Source organism: Bombyx mandarina, chromosome 11 (assembly GCF_030267445.1).
Source record: "Bombyx mandarina strain Sakado chromosome 11, ASM3026744v2".
Lineage (NCBI taxonomy): Eukaryota > Metazoa > Arthropoda > Insecta > Lepidoptera > Bombycidae > Bombyx > Bombyx mandarina.
The window spans coordinates 13102164-13124484 of NC_143218.1; the positions used below are offsets into that span (position 1 = coordinate 13102164).

At 33.5% G+C, this 22321-nt stretch overlaps 6 protein-coding genes across 9 annotated transcripts in view; 5 read left to right on the forward strand and 1 right to left on the reverse strand.

Annotated features, from left to right (window-relative positions):
• The first annotated feature begins 223 nt into the window (after positions 1–223).
• Positions 224–4998, forward strand: LOC114247532 (ATP-dependent RNA helicase p62). Its single transcript, XM_028180520.2, has 5 exons — positions 224–872; positions 1820–2746; positions 2829–3061; positions 3311–3489; positions 4749–4998. The coding sequence occupies exons 1-5, from the start codon at positions 820–822 to the stop codon at positions 4902–4904; spliced, it is 1548 nt and encodes a 515-aa protein (XP_028036321.2). The 5' UTR covers positions 224–819; the 3' UTR covers positions 4905–4998.
• An 805-nt stretch (positions 4999–5803) lies between these two features.
• On the forward strand, positions 5804–9407 carry LOC114247518 (testis-expressed protein 47). 3 transcript variants are annotated; one of them, XM_028180502.2, is made up of 6 exons: positions 5804–6006; positions 6438–6605; positions 7119–7301; positions 7690–7845; positions 8032–8185; positions 9059–9407. In XM_028180502.2, the coding sequence occupies exons 1-6, from the start codon at positions 5935–5937 to the stop codon at positions 9226–9228; spliced, it is 903 nt and encodes a 300-aa protein (XP_028036303.1). In that variant the 5' UTR covers positions 5804–5934; the 3' UTR covers positions 9229–9407. The 3 variants fall into 3 exon arrangements, with proteins under 3 accessions (XP_028036303.1, XP_028036305.1, XP_028036304.1); XM_028180503.2 differs by having other exon boundaries at positions 5831–6320; XM_028180504.2 differs by lacking the exon at positions 6438–6605 and having other exon boundaries at positions 5805–6006.
• A 76-nt stretch (positions 9408–9483) lies between these two features.
• LOC114247541 (uncharacterized) lies at positions 9484–11928 on the forward strand. The gene is made up of 2 exons (XM_028180531.2): positions 9484–10597; positions 11485–11928. Exons 1-2 carry the CDS (start codon positions 9752–9754, stop codon positions 11896–11898), a joined length of 1260 nt encoding a protein of 419 aa, XP_028036332.2. The 5' UTR covers positions 9484–9751; the 3' UTR covers positions 11899–11928.
• Positions 11929–12281: 353 nt separating this feature from the next.
• On the forward strand, positions 12282–14376 carry LOC114247511 (uncharacterized). The gene has a single exon (XM_089731021.1). It carries the CDS (start codon positions 12596–12598, stop codon positions 14363–14365), a length of 1770 nt encoding a protein of 589 aa, XP_089587147.1. The 5' UTR covers positions 12282–12595; the 3' UTR covers positions 14366–14376.
• A 165-nt stretch (positions 14377–14541) lies between these two features.
• LOC114247508 (uncharacterized) lies at positions 14542–17563 on the forward strand. Its single transcript, XM_028180492.2, has one exon. It carries the CDS (start codon positions 14544–14546, stop codon positions 16263–16265), a length of 1722 nt encoding a protein of 573 aa, XP_028036293.2. The 5' UTR covers positions 14542–14543; the 3' UTR covers positions 16266–17563.
• Positions 16302–22321, reverse strand: part of Arl4 (ADP ribosylation factor-like 4) — a 62067-nt gene continuing 56047 nt past the window's right edge. For both annotated transcript variants that reach the window (XM_028180494.2, XM_028180493.2), the window contains exon 4: positions 16302–18492. In XM_028180494.2, the coding sequence (XP_028036295.2) occupies positions 18489–18492 (4 nt within the window). In that variant the 3' untranslated portion in view covers positions 16302–18488. The remainder of the gene's footprint in view (positions 18493–22321) is intronic.

Genomic DNA, 22321 nt, shown 5'->3' on the forward strand with positions numbered 1-22321 from the left:
ACACTCTGTCTTGGAAAGGTAGAAAGCGAGCTATTAGGTCGTTTCTCTTAGCACACCCTGTTTACGGGCGTCAGCCACTAGATGTCGTGTTATTAGTTTTTCGTTGCTCCAGCAGATGGCAGTACCATTAACTATCATAAATGTAATTTTTAATGAGGAATTTAAAAAAAGCTCGTGCAGCAGTCGGGGCTGCCGCGGTAAAGCGGTTTTGTCTATTTAGTTTTTCTTCGGGTTTAAATGTGTAATAACGGTGGTTTATTAAGCGTTGCATATTCTGTGAAAGTGCACAAATGTGGGAAAATGAAATAAAACTGCTGCAGATAGCTTCTCGGGATCCTCCAAAAAGTCTACTGAAAAAATCTCAGTAAATGACCACCGTCATCTTTTTTCATTTAGTTTCATCCCAGTTGATTAATGACCCAAATTAATCATTTCATTTCATTTCACCCCATATTATCATTTTTCATAAAAATAAGAATAAAATAAAAATAAGACATGACTTAAAGGTCTCTGTTACCAGGTCATAAAACCCCTAAAAAAAAAAATCCGAAGTCTGAATTTAATGAAGTAAAGAAAAATTGTGTATAATACAATGTACCGTACGCACATATTACCTATGAACTAAAAGCAAAATTATAAATTTGATACAAGTGGTTTAATAGCATAGGTACCATAAAGATATAGCAGTACAGAACTACATATTCAACCGCTTGCGATACATATTAATGCAAGGAAATGTGTTTTTATCTATTCGTATTTAAACTTCTTCATTGAAATAGCTCATCGCATGTCCTGGTTAAAAACAAAAATAAATTGAAAATGGCTTTAAATGTGCTCACAAGGTTATTAAAACGAAAGGAGTTGTCCAAATTGTAAGTACTAAATATTTTTTATTTTAACCTAACCCAATGTGACATAACCTCATAACTATGTCAAGAAAAAATTACTAATTACTAGATATATTATGCTAGTCGGCACCCGATGTACTTTCAAATTTAATTTGCGTCGCGATTTACCAACTCTGAACAGTGAAACAGTACCATACAAAACTAATTAATGATAATATACCATAATAATTAAAATGTAAGAATGATAATCTTGTTTTGCGTTATTTAGTGTTAGGCTTGGTTAAGCTGTGCCTGTGGAATTGCTGATCATGAAATTAGATTTAGATACAAAACAATTAGACTTACATGCGATGAAGCCCACCTAATTGCGAACATGTTGATACTATTTGCAAGCTTGTTTTTATCTGCATTTTTTGTTTAATTTTTTCTGATTCTCTACATACAACAACAGTCTTGTAAGCACTTATGATGAAATCATTATATGTTGATGATGATGATGAAGTTGATGAAATCCTACGGGTAAAAATTATATATGGATAATAGGGTTATAAATCAAAATAACAGCTTTTTTTATGAAGATGCCTCATAAATAATTATGACTAATAATTAATTCTTACAATTTCATCTTAACCTTAATCATTTTTAATACGCTTTTTTTAACTGATCAGACTATAATATGCAATGAAGAAAGATAAAAATTATCTATTTCAAATTAAATTATGACGAATATAATAATAATGTCCTTGGTAGAAGGCTTACAAACAATTTGCAAAAAGCAAACACAAGTACAAACTACAAACCAAAAAATACTAAAAACAAAATAATACTATTTATAATGAGGCATTTAAAGTAGTATTTTTAAATTTAGCCAATGATGTAAATTTACAAACATTTTTTTTAGAATAACCTGCCCACTATTTTGTCTAGAACTCTAACTTGTAATAATATGTTGTGAACATTTGTTATTTCAGATTACCTTACAAACAACAAATAGTAGAAACAAATGTATTTCACACTCACATTATTCCCAAGGTTCAATATTCAATATTGCACAATCAAATATTAAAAGGTACAAAATTACGAGAGCTACAATTCTTAAGATTTTATTCTGTAAAAACTGAGCAGAAAAAGGAAGACGATGATTACAGAAGCGATAATAGCATTACTGTTATTGGTCAAGATATACCCAGTCCTTTTGTTGACATAGAAGCCAGTGGATTTCCTGAATATATAAAAACATTTTTGAAGATGCAAGGTATCACAAAACCAACTGTGATACAGTCACAGGGATGGCCAATAGCTTTGAGTGGTAAAAACTTTGTGGGTATAGCACAAACAGGTACCGGAAAAACATTGGCTTTTCTTTTACCAGCTGTTGTTCATATTAAAGAAAATAAAGCAAAAAAGGGGCGAGGACCAATTGTTTTGGTTCTTGCCCCAACTAGGGAATTGGCAAGACAAATAGAGCAGGTGGCACAGGATTTTAATGAGCAATTAGGTATACGTTGTGCTTGTATTTACGGTGGAGCAAATAGAAGTAAACAAGCAGCGCAGTTACAAGCTGGAGTTGATATAGTAATTGCAACTCCAGGAAGACTGAATGATTTTCTTATTACTAAGACAACAACATTAAGCAGGTGTACATATGTGGTGCTAGATGAAGCGGACCGAATGCTGGATATGGGTTTTGAACCTCAGATACGTCAAGCTTTAGAAGGAGTACCACTAGAGAGGCAAATCCTGATGTTCTCAGCAACATGGCCAAAGGAAGTCCGCACTCTTGCAAAAGATTATTTAGGTGAATTTGTCCAGGTCAATGTTGGTTCTACTGAGTTGTCTGCCAACCGCAACATACAACAAATTGTCCATGTATGTGAACAAGACGAAAAAGCCGAGAAGTGAGTTAATAATGGAGTTAATTATTGTTTATTGCTAAACTTCTGGTTACAATTATTGTTAAATTTCTTTCATTAATTCTAGGTTTACAGAGATAATGCATAAAATATCTGGTTTAGGTTTAGGTAAAACATTAGTATTTACAAACACTAAGAAATCTGTGGACTATCTTGAGAGAGTGCTTCGGGGAAATGGATGGCCAGCTCTAGGTATTCATGGGGATAGAACACAACTCCAGAGAGATATGATCATCAACAAATTTAAAACTGGAAAGACTAATATACTAGTAGCTACAGATGTTGCAGCTAGAGGTCTTGGTGAGTAATGTCAGTGACCTATCATATATACATAATAGTATTGTTTGAGACAGGCTCCCACTAATAAAATAAAAAACAATAGTATATTTCGAAATTATTGTTTTATTTAGCTGTACTAAAATGATGGAGTGTAAATAATGCTAATAAAACATTGTAATAGGATGGTTTTTTTTCAGACCCTATCATCACAAAAGGTATCAATCATATCAAGCTTTAGTCAGAAACATAACCATATTTTTCTCTTTTCAGATGTTGATGGAGTGACACACGTAGTAAACTATGACTATCCCAATACATCTGAAGATTATATTCACAGAATAGGTAGGACAGGGCGTCAAGATAACAAGGGCATATCTCATTCTATACTCACTGAAGAAAATGCAAGACAGGCAAAGGATTTAATAGAAGTTTTGAAAGAAGCTAAACAGGTATGTATTTTTGTCATCAATCATAGCTGTGGGTATATACATAAAGCATTATTGTACTGATAATTATATATATAAACGAATGATTTTTTTTAACATTAATATAAGTCAAATTAAATAAAGTGGGAATTATTTTTATCCTACTAAGTTTTACAGACAATTTTAAATCGTCATTTCACTGATTTAAAATTGTCGTCGTTATTAAAAATGCCATCATCGTCGTAACATGAGAGAAGGTAGGATGGTAGGACCTCTTGGGAGTCCCCCAAGAGGTCCTACCACCAGTGATTACGCAAATTATAATTTTGCGGGTTTGATTTTTATTACACGATGTTATTCCTTCACTGTGGAAGTCAATCGTGAACATTTGTTGAGTACGTATTTCATTAGAAAAATTGGAACCCGCCTGCGGGATTCGGACACCGGTGCATCGCTACACACGAATGCACCGGACGTCTTATCCTTTAGGCCACGACGACTATAAACTATACTGACTATACTGAGACCTTAGAACTTATATCTCAAGGTGTGTGGCGCATTTACTTTGTAGATGTCTATGGGCTCCAGTAACCACTTAACACCAGGTGGGCTGTGAGCTCGCCTACACATCTAAGCAATAAAAAAAAACAATTAAAATTACGAATTTGAATTCCTATTTCAAACGCTTGTGTAGATTAATGGTAGACAGCGATTTGGCTTTGCGTCTGGCATTGCTGTTCTCCATGAGCGACGGTAACCACTCACCATCAGATGGACCGTATATTCATCTGTCTACAATGGCAATAAATAAAAAAGGGTGCGTGTACTTATTTACGCGCGTAAGAAGTTATACTATATTTTTATTTAATTTATTTCCTGTTTTATTTATTGAAACTTTAATCAATTTGAAAAAAAATCGATTAAACAACATCCTCAAACACGCATATTGGACATCCTTTTCTTGACATCGTATAAATTCGGTAATTCTCGGTACGGTTCGGAAAGTTCACCTGCTATATTCAGACTCGCCAAGTTACGTCGGTCGTATTGTAATGAGCGATTTAGTGGGTAGTAAACTTCATTTCTGTTAATTTTGTGTCACGGTGTACGCGCCTCGTAAAGTTTATCAATTTTACATAACGCGCCTAAAGAAGTATAACTTCAAAAAACTAAGCTGTTTCGTAATTTATGTAGTCATTAACTGTGTAAGAGTATCTAATTCGCAGAATAATCTGTAAACTATTACAAATAATATTATTGTAACATCTTTTGTTAATTTTCAGGATATCCCCAAAGAATTGTATGACTTGGCTCGCTCGTTTGACATCACGAAATCCACTGAAAAATTTTACAAAAAGAAAAGCTTCCAGAAGCCGTACAATTTTAGTAATAATGCGAGTAAAAGATGGAACAGATTTAGAAATGATAGATATTACTAAGTTATGTAATTTCCTTGCAGTTACAGCTATATTAAGTAGTGTTCAATATCTTGTTTAATTTTACTAATGTGATAATAAATAGTTGTGTAGCCGATTGTTTTTTTTTTAATCCATTATTGTTGTATATTTTTTTATTGCCCTAGCAGGCAGACGAGCATACGGCCTACCTGAGGTGAGTGGTTACCGTCACTGATGGACGTCAGCAATGCTAGAGGCAGAGCCAAGCGCTGCCTACCATATTATTATTTATTTTTTATTGCCCTTGTAGGCAGACGAGCGCACGGCCCACCTGATGGTGAGTGGTTACCGTCGCCCATGGACTTCAGTAATGCCAGGGGCAGTGCCAAGCCGCTGCCTACCGCTAAATATATATAACCAAATATAGGTAAAAAATTAATTCACTTTACGAATACCAGAGTGGAACTTATGTATAGTGTAGTGTGGAATATGATCCAATAATTTTTTAATGCGGTGGCTTACTGAAGCTTTCTACATATTTCAATTCAATATTAAATCAAAGAACAGCTACAATAAAAAGGGGAATGGTTTAAATGTTGCATTTGTTGCATAGCACAAATGTTTGTCAAATAAGGACCATTATAAACATTTTTTCAATAATTCCATAAACATTTAGAGAACTTAGAAAAAACTAATAAATATCAAATTCTTATAAGGCAACCTTTCTTTTGTTATCTTATCGATAGGGAACCAACTCTTAATTACAGAACACTTTGAATTTTGGAAAAAAAGAAACAGAAAACCTACCCTGAGAGTACCTAATATCAAATTCTATACCAGAGTACCTAGATCTAGTACGGTAGAGCGTCATTATGGCGTGACCATTACCAACCATTACCATGACAACAAACTGACGTAATTGGATGTAAACATCGTAACGCAGTGATTATTTTGTTGTTTTTTCTTCAAGTATCTTTATTTGACGTGTGTCTGAAATTTAAGCTGAACGAAAAAAGTGTAATACGGAAAATAATGAAATGATATGAGTTCTATAAACAAACCATTTTAGGAGATGGCTTTGCCCGATCTTGACGTTCGATCTGTTTTGGATGTAGTAGAGGAAAATTTTCAGAAACTTGGTTTAGTTAGTACCTAGATTTTTTCACTACCTACTAATTAAATTTCATAAGTGATGTAAACCTTAAAAGTAATTCTATATTAACTAAAATGCGTGAAGTTAATGACCGTGCTCTCCAGTATCCAACTGATTTTCTATAAGTTGGACATTTGCTGGAATTTAATCCAAATGCGAACTTTTCACATGTCGCTGAATTACTTGAATACCGTGTGATAAGTATTGAAATTATGTTCTACACATTTTTCTCTATTGATGATGAGTGATCTAGTTCATTCAGATGATGCAGTAAATTATAGTAGGTAGTAATGACTGCTTTGAAGGTAACACTTATTTGATACTAAGTTGCATGTTATTAAAAGTTTACTGTCGTCTTCGTCTTTTCGGTAACATCATTTCTTACCGATGTTAATGATGTTACCGAAATGATTCTTTTTCAGAAAACATACGCTATTCGTATGATATATATAGGTGAACATACATTGTCTAAGGAAGAAATAATAAGAGCGTTCGAGAAATCTGTACATGATGTAAACTCTGCTTATTGTGAAATCCACGTATACGGACTGTTATTGGTGTACGATAGTTATTTTGTACATATTTTAGAGGTAATGTTTTCATATTTATGTACAGAAGAAGTATTAATAAATTTACACATAATTAATAATAAAAAAAAGGTTTTCAAGTGTTAAACATTTAAACTTAGCAATGGGACCAACTCAAGTGCTACATTAATTTTTTTTTTCAAAATGACCATAAATGACATGTCGGTGAACATACATAAAGTCGATCACAGTATTTTCTCCATCTTTGGAGTCGGTAAAGTAGTGAAAAAAGTAGGTAGGTACAAATGCGAGTTTAATCCGCAAGGCACAAATGTTTACAGCGAAATAAGATATAACAGGGTTTATAGAATGACAGAACAAACGGGAGATACCGGAATAAAAAACTTAATTTTTATTGCAGTACATGGGCCCAGTCGGTGTTGGGTGATTGTCGGAGCCCGTGAACATAATGCAATAATCAAAATTACTATTAAACCCTGATTGAAATTACTGTTAAACCCTGTTGAAGGTATCGGATCGGATATGACGTCTAAGCTTAAGGAATATTTTCAACAGGGCTCTGAGGACACATTACACAGACACTTGAGATTTTTATTTAAGTTAGAAATTGACTGGATTGAGAGAATGAAAAAATCCACGGAAACGGACCGTGCAGTCCTTTTGGAGAACAAAGATAAATCAGAACCGAAGATATTCAGAAGGCTGAAAATGTTAATGGTTTATCATTCGATCAGCACGGTATAAGCATATTCATTAGGGTGGGCCAAAAAAACTTTTAACTTTTTTTTTAGGTACAACAAAATATTGTCCAAGATGATGAAAAAAAATCTGGTAAAGTTTGATCTCTTAATAATAATGTATAGAGGTGCCGCATCGTGATTTTTTATTTCCCATTTAAATAACACGGGATTATTTTTTCTTTAGTATTTTATTGTATCTCAACGAATAATAATAATATTAAGAGCTCAAACTTTACCTGAATTTTTTTTTTCGTCATTTTGGACGATATTTTCGTAGTACCTAAAGAAAAGAAAAAAAAAGTTTTTTTTTTTGGCCCACCTTAATATTCACTCTGTAAACTAAATGGTGTTTATGTGTAATATGAAAAGTAATATTTATTTCTCAGCTGTTTTTCGCACGGTGGCGAGCATTAACCGCCCACCCGCCATCTTTAGTCGGCAGATTGGACGTAAACGGACCAATTTCAGAGCACATGGAACAATTGAAGATTTGCCTCAATAAAATCACAAAATTATGTGATCTTTTGAAGGCCGATGAAAAAGTTGAGTTTAAATATTTGTACCGTTTATTTGTATAGAAACATAGAACTCATTTATGAAATTTATGAATCCTGCAGAAGTTTGTCTTATATTGTGAAAATCTGATATTTTAAAAACATTTAAAATTAAAAAAGTAGTTTAAGTAAAAACCTGATAATTATTCGATTAAAATAAACTTCACCTCGCAGTTATCATTTGAGGGTCTCAATGCTGTGGATCCTAGAATTGAATCTTTACCCGAAGCAGCACTTTTAGACTTTTTACTGCAGTCTTCTTATATTCGAGACCTCAGACAAACCTACGATTTGCATAGAAGGGTTGATGACCATCAGTTTTATTTTGGTAATTATATTTTCAATAAAAAAAAATCTCTTTTGTATAGTTCGCGAAGTATATAGTCACATAAACGAATCGACAGTAAGCTGGTATGTATTTTTTTCTTTTCTTTTCCCTACCTTTTCACTGGTAGCCTAAGAGGCTATTCAAGCTACTCCTAGACGGGTAGGTGAGCTCAGGGGTGCAACCTGAGAGAATTTGCTAACACTAGCTCTAATAAGAGCAGTGCACCGCAGAATCTATCACTGGATCGGAATCGCGACCCACTGAGAAGATCCGGCTAGAAACTTAGTGGGCTGCGTCTATGGGTTAGTTCGCTCATCGAACTCTTTGACGAGTTCGATGAGGACGATGACCGGGTGTTTGAGGGTCCTAAAAGCACCGAGCGTGAATCCGGGGAATCCGATAGAGATCCGGAGAAATCTTTCGGGCGACGGCGGCTTTGTATTTTGTGATAGCTTAGGATGGAATCAAAGTGTCAATAATTTCATTGCCCATGCTGTTAAAAGTAATTTATTTATTTATTTAAGGATTACCGACAGGGTTTACAGTAAGACATAAAATAACATTGACATGTTTAGAGCAATTGATAACTGCAACCCTAATTATAGGCAATCACAGCATGCATTACATTAACATATTAATAGAGATTTAACAGTACTATAAATAATAATAAAAAATTAAAAATAGAAAGACAACAAGGACAGTAATACCCGAGTACTCAGACCAAGGCCTTAACCCACGTTTCTTTTAAGTAATAACATTTTAGAAATTACAGTACGAATCACGAGAATTTAGATGATCTAAGTGGAAGATTTTTGTCAGAATTTAATTCGTTGCTCTTGTTAACTTAGATTAACGATTGATGTCAATTTCCAGAGAGTGTATGGCCTCTACCGACACATTTTACACCTCGCCTTCTCTACAAGTTAAAGGTAGACGACTCGTTCGTCGAACCTTTGCCGGTAATGCCTTGGGAGATAGTTAAGAAGGAGACAGAAGACGAAGATAGAGAAGAACCGCAAAGCGGAAGTTCCTCAAGTGATTGAAGTTCTGATTACGGCACTTTTAAAATATGACGTGACCCAAAAAAATGTAGGTACTTACATGTTGAATGATCTTTCATCTTTGTTACGTACCATATGGTGGACCCTATATATTAATTATCATAATCATGACCTGAGAATTATTTCACAAAATACAGTTAATTAAAAACCAAAGAAGCATTTTTTGTATCATTTCTTAATTTAAGGTACGTCTCTTGTTTTTTTTTATTATTATAATTTTGTTGAATGTTGCCTTCAATATGTGTGATGTGGGCATAAACATACAAAGATTTATTTAGTGAATAACATAGTGATTTATAATATATAAAAAAATCACAGAAACAGCTACTGAATATCAAAATGTTTGATAACGGATTTTATTAATATATTTAACTACTGATTCTTTTTAGTTCTTATTAATAAACATAATGGGTTAGCTAATCGGTAGTTGCTATGGTAATATTGATTTACGCTTCGAGTTATGTTCAAAGTGGTGTAATAGAGGAATAGAAAATCCGCTGCAGTAATGTATAGAGTGAAATACAAGAAAAAACCTAGAAAGGAAACTATGAAGACCATTTTCGGTATTAAGCTGCCGCCTATTGAAGCAATGGGTTCTAATGAAATCAAAACAAACATAAACATTGATCCTTTGTTCTACTCCTTGGTTGAGGGAAGGCCTGTTAGACCTAATACTTGTATTAATATGTACAAGCAAAACATAAAAAATGTTGCATTGAAAAGAACACTTCATGGCTTTATTGTAGACGAGGTTATAAGAGTCGAAAGAGAAATTGGAATGGAAAGAATCGTTTATGAAACCGCAACCAAACATTTTGAAGAGTACCAGAATAGTTTTGATAAATTTTTAGCCGACGACAACAACAAAACAATTACAGTGATGAAGAAATCAGACGGCCTATCAAGAGAGTTGGTAAATCAAACAGAAGAATATAAGAAGATGAATTATGAGATGGCATCATTGAAGTCTAAGCTGCAGTATACGGACGAGAGTCTATTAATTTTGTTATCCTTCCAAAATTTTCTCAACAAAGCTTCTCCGATTCTTTGGCAAGAAAATCACAATGTTGTTATAGACACTAAGTACTCAGAAATATTTTTCTTAGACACGGACATATTTCAAAAAATAAATGTGAATGCTGTTAAAAAAATATTGACTAAGCTACCCCCTCCGCAACTGTATTTTGAAAATCCTGAACAGTTGCTCAGTGTATTTTATATGTTGGAGAAACAAAATTTAAATTATTTATTAGTTACTGAAGAACTGAATTCTCAGAAGAATAAATTTTTAAAGGCTTTAGACTTATTAAAACGTTTACTACGACAAGAATTAGATTATATTGAGCAAAAGGTAAGTTTATCTAGATTTTTTGTATTGCTTAGACTGGTGAACCGTGATGATGATTAATGCTTGAGGTTCATACGCATTTTTATTTTTTTAAAGGATAAATTTTTATAACACGACGTTATTCCTTCATCGTCGAAGTCATTCGTGAACATCTTTTTTTTTGTTTTTTTATTGCTTAGATGGGTAGACGAGCTCACAGCCCACCTGGTGTTAAGTGTTCACTGGAGCGCATAGACATCTACAACGTAAATGCGCCACCCAGCTTGAGATATAAGTTCTAAGGTCTCAGTATAGTTACAACGACTACCCCACCCTTCAAACCGAAACGCATTGCTGCTTCACGGCAGAAATAGGCGGAGTGGTGGTACCCGGACTCACAAGAGGTCCTACCACCAGTAATGTTAAGTAAAATACATATCTTATTAGACAAATTAATTGGTACATGTTAGGGCAGTTTCAACACCAGCACAGACTCATCGCTCGATACCAGTACTTCTTATCCTTTAGGTCACGAAGACTTAAAATATATCTTTAAAGCATTATAAGTAATTTATTTATTTCAATGGCGTAGCCGGTATACGATCTCGGGATCCACCTGTTGTTCTACTACTGTAACTATAATAAACTTTCTGTTACGACGATCACAATGCGAGCAATATTTCTCATTTCACGAGAACATTGAAAATAACGGCTATTTATTCTAAAAATGTATTGCGAAAAAATTTAATAGTATTTCTATAGATTTCACACAGATTTATAGATTTGCATAGATTAAAAATGAATATTAGCTTATAGGTGGACTGTGGAATTTACGAACGCCCTGTTGCCAGTAGATTTTTGTGTTGCATTTTTGTGTATATAATTCATTTACAATTTATTAATTTATACAGATTAATGAAATGGAAAACTTAATCAGAAAAAATGAATTGCGAGAGATTGAAGTAAAAGAAGCTTTTTACAAAATATTGGAGGAAAGATTAAGGCATCTAATTACATCTGAGACAGTGCTACAATTATATAATTATGTTGAATTTGCTTATGAACGTCTTATTGCACCGAATGATACTAAACTCACCTCATTGGACATGACCTTAGCATTGGAGAGAGAATATGATAATTTGATGTTGGATATTTCGACATTTGATCTAGATGCTATTAAACGGATAGAAAAAGAAACATATGAGAACGGAGTTGAAGAATTAAAACAGGCAAAACACGCAGCTAAGTTATTGAAGGATGTCGACAAGCTTAGCAAACGACTGAAGTCGTCTTACGAACCGTCTAGAAACAATAATTTTAATTAAATCGTGATACTATTAAGACACGTGAATTTAACTCTATACATTAGTGCTGAGCATCGTCAGTACAATATATTGTTTTTTTTTTGCATGTTGGTTTAAAAATTAACTTGGTAATACCCCCATTTCCATGGGAAAATTCGCCTCTCCAACTTATGGTATTTAGAGCATGCCGTACTAAAGTAAAGTAGTAGGATGATGGTTGTAGGATGTCTTGTGAGTCCGCACGGGTAGGTTACCACCACCTCATCTATTTCTACCGTGAAGCAGTAATGCGTTTCGGTTTGAAGGGCGGGTCAGTCGTTGTACTGTTAAAACTGAGACCTTACAACTCATGTGTCGAGGTGGGTGGCGGCATTTATGTTTTAGATGTCTATGGGCTCCGGTTAACTTTTACGCTATCGAGAACGTTAAAAAACTCGCACTAAGCACACTGATCTCGTAATATGAGTTAGTAGTACAAAGAGTATGGTTTAGCATCACGTTGACCACGAACGTTGTGTCCATATCCGGGAAGAAGAAACACGAATACTTTTTAATTCTTGTATAAACAAAGAAGAATGTTATGTCACCTGTCAATGTTAAATCGATTTTGTGAACTGAATATGGATCTACACAGTTTTTGTTAGCTTACGTGTTTATTATTTTTTAATAATCTTTGTACTCAATTTTGTTATATCAAAACTTGTTTTCGTAATAAAACATGTCTTGCTTGGAAAAAGAACGAAAACCAATGGTACCCGTTAAAAGTTTGGATGTTATATTCAGAAGACGGTACGTACCCAATACGCAATATTACTTTGCTAATAGAAAACATGCCCTTAATGAAGTCAAAGAAAGGCCTGACCGTAGTCGGCCCTTCCGAGTGCCGCGTTCAGAAAAACTATTGTCATATATAAAATATAGTGAGCGGAAAGAAAAATTAAATGATCTGCATAAACTGAAATTGCCGGTGCGTTTTAAAGATAATTTGAAAATAGCAGCATCCAGAGATATATCAAGAAGACTCTTCATACCCGAACCCCTCGATGATGTTAGAGCTGTAGTTGAGATACATCCTGAGTTCTACAAAGTTATTGAAGGTCGTCCTACGCGATGTTTAGACGATATTAAAGTCTACGTCAATAATATTCGGGCTTATGCTATGAATCGACAACAAATAGGATATCGACGTGACTTAGTCATGAAAATACAAGAAAATGCTGTGGAAGAAACTGTACAGTACGAGCGTATAGTAGAAAAATTGAAAGAGCACATTAAGAACTTTGAAAAGTTTTTGACTGAAGATTATAAAAATGCTTGCAACAAAGTATCGAAAGCTGAGAAAGTTTACAGTGATTTGCTATCAAAAAACTTAGAATTTCTTGCTTACATATCCTCACTGACAATGTTGAGTAACGTTCTATTTAAGCTAGACGCTATTCGAAGTGTCTTAAAAGTTTACAGAAGTTTCTTAATTTTTATCGCCCCGATCTCATGGCGGCAACAAAACGATGAAAATTTGAGAGGTAAAATACAGTCAATACAGTTTGAGTCTGGTATATTCGTTACTGATAACGATTTAGTTGAATCGCTGGATATTGATAAAATGATTGAATTTGCTAAAAATGAACTTAGTAATCCACAGCCAGCAACATTGTACTTTAAAAAACCCGAGGAATTAAAGTACTTGTTTAGAACAATGGAGATACAAAGTAGAGAATATTTGACACAGTTATCAAAAACCGATGCCCCTAATCGATTGTTACAAGAACGTATGAAGCAATTAAAACAAGCTACTAAACAGGAATTAGATTATTTTCAGTTCTACATCGATAGCATTAATAAGGAAATCGAAAGGGAAAGGTATAACGAAACCTACTTACAAGACAAGTTTTTTCGAATATTAAATGAAACTTTTTTCGAAAACGTCGCCAGTCCTGGTACACTAAAACTTAAAATTTGTGTTGAGTATGTTTACGAAGAAATATTTGGAAAATGCGAGGAAGGCCATCAGAGTCTACATGATCCCATGAAGATTTTAGAAGTAATGTATGAAGATTACAATTTACGCCTGGACTCCTTAGATTTTAAAATAGTGAATACGGCCCGTAGTGACTTTTTCAGTCAAGATTTGAAGATAATGAAAAATGCGTATAAAGCTCAAAGAGAATTAAGGTCTTTTTGGGAAATGAAAAGTGCTATGAACAAAGCATTTTTAGAACCGCGTAAATACAACAGACCGGTTCTCAAAAAATTTTTGGATAAAAAGACTAGGTTAGCGTTATTGATCGCTGAAAGGAAAAAATACCAATTGGAAACCGGGGAATGCAATAAAAAGAAAAAATACAAGTTGTCACCTGAAGAAAAAGAGGGTTTACTGTTTTTTACGGAATGGTGTGAAGGTTTGAATCCAGCCCCATATTTAGCTGAATATTACAAATTTATTAAGCCGGCCTTAGAATGGGTACCTCGTTCTTCCGTTTTCCCTTGATATCTATTAGAATATGTTTTTAATAAAAATATTTTGTTTATATCTCTTTTATAAATCTTATATAAATATATAAACTGTAGAATGTTTTGTATGACGTGACTAATAAATCGAGATGGTTTCTATTATTTGCTATTTTATATTTTACATTAACAAATTGCACGATAGTAATTGAATCGTGATGAGTACTACAAGTCAGCATTCTGTTAGAATTGAAATACCAAAGCCAAGAAAAATCTTTGTGAAACTATTTGAGAGGAGTCTGAAAAGAGAAAAGAAGAACATCAAAAAAAAAAATGTAAGTTTAAAGTACTCAAATTCTATGTCGAGGAAATGTGCTTTACCAGAAATTCAACCATTAAGTGCAGCACATTTAAAAAGAACAGATATATTATTACCTTACAAGTATTATTTAAAGAAACAAGAACACGAAAAACGCCGTGAAAATTTTAACTCAAACATTTTTGAAAAGTATAAAAATTTGAGCACCGACTTGAAGAAACGGTGTTATGTGCACAGCCCATCAAACGAGATCCGAACTGTTACAGATTTCGATAAAGATTATTTCACGAATATAAAACACGAAAGAATCTGTAAATACACGCATCATTACAAGTCTCTCAAATATATGCTAAACGACCAATCAAGGCTTAAACAAGATATTAGTTTTAGAAAAGATAGTATTTTTAATATTGAAATAAATTATAGAAACGAAGTTAAAACGTACGAGTTAGCTTTGAAAAAGTACAAAGATGTAGTTAAGAACTTTGATACTTTCATTGCTAAAGATTACCAAAAATCCATGGCTTATTTAAGTCAGTGCGATGAAATAGCGAGAAAAGTAAATGAAAAAGTACAAGAATTACAAAATTCAGCAATGGAAAATTTCACTATGATGTCGACATTGTTAAATCTGGAGTACATGTACGGTCTGCAATTGAAATACGGAAGATTTTTGTATTATCTGTCCTCTCCTACTTGGCGGTTGGAAAATCGTCAATTTGCACGATCTGTCGATATTGAAACAAAAGGTTTTGATTTCGGTATGTCCAATGAAAAAGATAACTTTGACACCATTTACGAAAAAATCAGAAATAATTGTTATAACAATTATACGAAACCGGTTTTGTATTTTAGTCAAGCAGGTGACTTGATAAAGATATTTGACGATATAAAGAAAAGGCAACTACATATATTCAATTATATTTTTCAACTACAACTATTCATAAAGCTGCTGCAGGAACGCATCGTTGAATTAAAACAATTGATGAAGCAGGATACAGATTCTGTTGCTTCGACTATAGAAAAATTTAATAGTCTTCTACTTTTCAACGAAGAACGGTGTTCGCAATTAGAAATGAAATTCTTTAAGGTGTTGAATGAATCGTTTTATGATGATGTTGGTGCCTTCCATGTCCTAAAGTTGAAGTCTTGTCTTGATTTTTGCTATGAAAAGGTTTACTCTGAAAGACCCTTGAATTTAGAAATGATAACAATTGCTAAAACATTGGAGAATAGTTATTTTAACTATTGCAGTCGGATATATGTCATTTGTAATGTTACAATAAGAAATGCCATTCAGAGATGTGAAGAGGTAGAAAAGAAAAAGTTGCAGAGAGCGTACGAAGCGAATCAAGAGTTACAAATTTTTAATCGATTACAAAAACATTTGACGCGCGCCTTCGAACCAAAATATGATAGTAAAAATAAATTGTCGTTACTTCCTATAGTTTTTAGAAACGAAAAAACAAAGAAGAGATCTGAAAAGATAAAATCAGTAGCGGAACTTAATCGTCGCTCGTTAACCGAAGCCGAACGCGAATATTTATGTCTATTTACTGATTGGACAGAACATGAGGACCCTGCTGTTTACTTGAAGAGCCTTAGTTTTTCTAAAGACTGAAGAGGTATTGTAGGCACGAAATAAACAAACACGTAATCACATTTATTGAAAACATTTTATTTACGGGGTCGATTTGAAAAACGTCTAAGTATACTCATAAAACACAATGTAATAAATATATAATACATAATTCCATTATAACATTTATTTAATTAAAATAAATGCTCTAACAACAAAATTTACAAATACTACACATAAAATGTTTGGTTTCATGGTACTGATACTGACAAATATCTACTGGAATTTACATATTTACAGGACGAATAACATAAAAGGATAAAAGCATAATCCATTGATAATTACATAGTGTTTACACTTACTTAATCACTAATTTTATGTCTCTAAGAGTATATAAATAAATACTTAATACAAAACATTATCATCAATCGATTCATTTCGGTATTAAGTCTTCAATTTAATAATTGAAGATCATATCAAACTGTATTTTTTAAATAAAGAAAAAATCCTTCTAAAAAAATTTCAAGCAATATTGAGTATAATTTAAAATAAGTTTGAATAATTTATCGAGTATAATGTGGACGTTGCGCTGTGACGTCATCTTAGGATTTCAGGCAATGCTCGTTTTTAATTGTCATTCAATTCGTATCTGTACTTATCGTTTTTAATGTCAATAAATAAATAAAAAATGTCGTACAAATGTTCCGCTTGTCTTTCTTTTAAAATTTTCATATATATAACTAAGTTCATAATGTACAATTGAACTAAGAAATATCTGCGCAAGAAAAATACCCAGGCTCTGACGAAAAACGAAGACAATGAACATATTTACAGAATGTACAAGAACTTTATCTTCAAAACAACGAAGCAGAAGTCCGTTTTCTTCTTTGAAACAGTATACGATTTTTTAGCACACAAACAAATGTCACTTAAACATTTAAATGATATGGTATCTATTACAGTGAGACTGTTAAAGAAATGATTATATGATCTAAAACCTAATTGTAGGATTCGAATAGCATTTTAGTTGAATAATAGTTGTCCAAAGTATTTTAAGTCAATTCATTTTGGTTTATCTTTAATAATCCCCAAAAAAGCAATATTAAGTCGATAACTGTTTTATTTTCCGAATAACTAAACGAGAGTTGTGGTCCCATCGTTAGTCATGAATGAGCCAATAATTGAAAACAAGCATATTTTAGTGTTTTTTTTGCATAAAAAGCTAAGCATGAATAGTATTAGTACTATCAATTTTTAGTCAATACAAATGAAGTGTTTAAAATAAGCCCACTAGTTTCCACCTAGTTATTTTCAAACGAAAATGACTAGTAGTTAATATTTAACTTAATTTTACAGAATTTGTTTCACAAAACAATGTTCAATATAGTTGAGCAACTCCATGATGGAATAATTCATAAGATGTTTTTTATATCTACAGTAAAACAATATTTGGTGTTTAACTTTGGACGATACAAGATCATCCATTCTGAGTATCGATAATACTTTGCAGTTATTTTACTGCTAAAATCTTAATACACGTTAGTTGTAATAGTTAACAACCTAGTCAGAGTTTATTTGACGCGCTTTTTCTGTAGCTTTGCCAGTTTTCGTCTCTTGAGTATCATTTCGTAAAGCACTTCTAGACCTTCGTGTAAGCCTTCCCCTGTAATGGCACAAGCTGGCTGAACGTGCCACGCGTGTGCGTCACGTGAGCCATGTGGAGAAGAAACCAGCTCGTGCAGGCCAAGCAACTTTTCGAGGTCACGAGGCTCTTTCGCCCCAGGTAAATCTTGTTTGTTGGCTAACACTAGAATTGGCACGCATGCATTATCTGGCGATTTTGCCGTTCGTATTAGTTCCATTTTTGCTTCCTCCATTCGTTCGACGTCGACTGAGTCTAATACGAAAATTATACCATCAGTACAACGTGTGTACGATTTCCAAAGAGGTCTTAGTTTTTCCTGGCCGCCAACATCCCAAACTAGAAAGTTCACACCCTTCGATTTTCCAATGGTTCCTTTAACCTTTTCGCAGTTAAATCCAATAGTGGGGACGGTGTTTAAGTATTGATCAAATTTGAGTCTGTATAGTGCAGTAGTTTTCCCTGCGGAGTCGAGGCCCAACATGACGACGTGGAGCGTGCCCTGAGCGGTAGGCAACGCGTCAAGTAGGCTCGAGTTTTTGCCCATATTCGCACCCATACTGCGTGGCTATACGGCTTCTATCTTACACTGTCGTATAATCGCATCATCACGAACGGGTGTTCTACCTGAAAAAGAAAAATATATATGTATAAGATTGGTAATAATGGAACGTATGAAAAGACTGGGAAACAGAGCGTTAAGATATGAATGAAAGAAAACAGAAATCCCTATTCTACATATATTGTTTGATATACAAGATTATAACGGCAGTCTGTAACATCTATTCTGTTCTATTTCAGGACGAATGTAACGTTTGCGTCATTTGTCTGGCAAGATAATATTCGCTCAACTATTTATAGTAACAGTACTAAATACACAATCTAGTAGTTCGAGATCTATAGTTAGGACTTCTACCCATTTAAAGTTGTTTCTATTAAGGATAGTGTTGTAATTTTATGAGAAGTTGTCACTCAGAGGATGCAAGTGATAAACATTTGTCTTTTTGTTCGCTTTTCATTTTAACAAGTTCATCATAGCATGTGAGATACGGACAGATGTATCACAAGAGATAATAAGAGTTCCGTTGTTTTCTGCCTAGTTATGAGATTCGACAATTCTAGTCATAAAATCGTAGTAGAACCCTTAATTTGGATTTCTCTCTGTTTCGCCGCAGAATCTCCGCCATTGCAAGCAACCCACTCAGTTCTCCCAGCTCAATTCATCTTACAAACAACCAACCAATACAGAGAACATCCCTGCCCAGTTAGGCAGGGAGATTATAGTCCAGGTAGTGGAATGCCGGTACATCCACTCCGTGTCGGGGTTATTTTCATTTCTTAGTTTCAATTGAAATCAAGCGATCAAAATTATTAACAAAATCTATACTTATTATTATTAATTAATTAATTAATATTATAAAGAGGAAAGATTTGTTTGTTTGTTTGTTTCGAATAGGCTCCGAAACTACTGGACCGATTTGAAAAATTCTTTTTCCATTAGAAGCCGACATTGTCCCTGATGAACATAGGCTACTTTTTTATTTTATTTTTTATTTTGATTTTTTGGTTTCATGTGTGTTTTAATGTTTTCGAAGCGAAGCGAGGGCGGGTCGCTAGTATTAATATAAAACCTGTCAAATCTGTGGGTCGTCGTTACTTTTATTTTTTAAATACTCGAGGTCGATCGAATCGCAAGCGATCCACAGCGACCCGCTTATCTTGTAAAACTAGTAAATCAACTTTTGTTTTTTATCGGACCCAACGCAATATAAAAATATAGGTATTGATAGAAGGACCTCACTGTTTAACTGGGTCACTATTTCACCTTATTGCACTACATTGATACGTAACGGTTTATTAGAAAATTGTAAACCTACTTTTCATTGTAGAAATGGTTTTCAAATGCGATGAATATAAATTTATGTTCTTTTGACTTATTCAAAATGGAGCGGTGATTTATAAAAACTAATGGTTTTCGACCACATTTTGTTGTGTCTAGCGTTCGTATGTCTAATAAAAGACGACCATTTGTCGAATTTATATGACCTGGACTATGAAACCCTTAAAGTAAGTAGAAAATTTCAATTATCGCAATTAATACAAACCACAAATCTACAAAGAGTATCCGTTTCATTATATCAGATTTATTAAAAAAATACATAGAGAAATAGAAATCATAAACTGAGAATGGAAGGAAATAAAGTTTGTGATCGTAATATTTAATTCCCTGGAAATAATTTTACCCAATCTTGACCTGCCATTACTTTCCAACTAATCTTGTTAAATATTTAGTAAAGCATGAACCCGTCTTAGGGTCACTAAAGCCGAGAGAAAGCACCAATAAACCAAAGCGGGCCCTTTACTTTCTCCATTTGCGGTGAGCCCCACCTTACCTCTAGTCACTGACACGATACAATTCAATAATAACATGTTTATGTGCATAAATTTTCGATCAACTAGTTATGTTAGAGCATTTAAAGCCGCTTCAAAATTTGATTTACATAAAACCTTTAGTAAAATTAAAGGTCAGACAACTTATTCGTATTTTAGGAATTTCCACAATCTCATAATCCTCAGTCGAACCTCACGTAACGTGGAGATTTGAGTGGTTAAACTGCAAATAATCTTCGAAGGAATTTATAAAATTTGTTGTGCCAAAACTTAAACGATGAAGCAGAGTATTTTGTAAATTAGTTTTAGAAAAACCCGCATTTCTTTAATCTATACTACGATATATCTAAACTAGCAGTATTCAATCCAATCAATTTTAATTTGCACTTTTAATCTATTAACGTTCTAACGTGCGGTCCAGTTACATCGGATGTTCCGCTAGCCAACCTGGTATGCAGCACGACCATCCGTATGCGTCGTGACTTCCACAATACTATATTGACGGACGGATAAATTTGTACTAGATACTTCTTCAGGATTCAAACAGAACATCTAAGTAACTATACTGAGACTATACTGTAACTATACTGAGACCTTAGAACTTATATCTCAAATGGTGCATTTACGTTGTAGATGTCTATGGGCTTCAGTAACCACTTAACAACAGGCGAGCTGTGAGCTCGTCCACCCATCTAAGCAATACAAAATAAAAAACAAACAGAATCAAACAGAAATTGTTAAATCACGAATCTTGATAACCTTTACGATTCGATGCGACTAATGTAAACCTTAATTACTTTCTTAGAAAAAAATATTGTACCAGCCCGTGGCGACGATTTTAAACGGTACCGGAGCAGATCTCATTCGTTCCACGAAGTCACGTACACATGTTTGATTGATTGTTAATTGGAAGAAAAGAATAATGGAATTATTTGAAAAAATTGAAATATGGCAAAGCAATGTAAACATATACCCGGGCGTCTAGTAAGTTTTGAAAAAAACAGTTGACTCGAACATATTTTGTATTGTTAAACGATTTGAATGGCATTGAAATTATTCGAATGGAGTATCTCGTAAAATTCGCAGTAGCATTGGCATATTTTCTAGAAATTGTATTATTATTTTTATTTCACGGTTTAAAACGCAGTACTACAATCCCGTTAATTATGGCGGAATGCTATTGCGTTCAAAGGTTATTATACAAGTTATTTAATTCATTCGCATGTATTCTTGTCATAAAATGAACTGTATGTGTGACGTTCTAAGAGAGTTTTGTTTGAGTTGATCTTTAAGTTCTAAGAGAGTTTTGATTAACCAAATTATGAAAATTTTGCTAACTATACATAGATGTTTTTAGCTTTATGTTAAGATTAAGATTTTGAAACACTATTAACGTTTAGATCATGATTTATATGTTCTATTTACTATCTATAAGGTTTACTTTATCGTAGTCGTATAATATAACAAAATAAAACCCCTAATTTATAAACTTGCTTAATTACTTATAATAGGGATAATTGAAGACATGAGTGGACGAAGGGGATATGATACAATTTGTTACTTGTACTTTTTCTTCGTACATAACTCCTTCATCACATGCGATTTCTAAAAATAGCCTTTAAGTCCGGAGTTTTAAGGTCTAATATGGTTATACGTTCATTTAATGTTAAAAATAAAAAATCTTAAAAATGGTACCCCTTCATCCACCCATGTCTTTAATTGTTACCTACCGCCGGCCTAGTAGCGTCACAGAGCAGTATCGATTTAAAGACCGATCTCTACGATTAGTATCGTTTGTATTCAGCATTTTAATTATTTCGATTTTCTCTAAAGCAGACTTTAAGACTGCTTTACAATAATGTTCAAAATTGATGTACTCAATTTTAAAAGTGAGCAATGGTTTTTTTGTGGTAACATTTAATATTTTAAATATTTTTAGTAGATACCATTTAATGCTATTGGAAGATGTCAACTTTCGTTCTAACGTGCGTTTTTCCTAATAAAAATGTCTGTAGCTTTCTGCTTAATATGAGTACAACTTAGGGAAAGAAGCGATATTAAATAC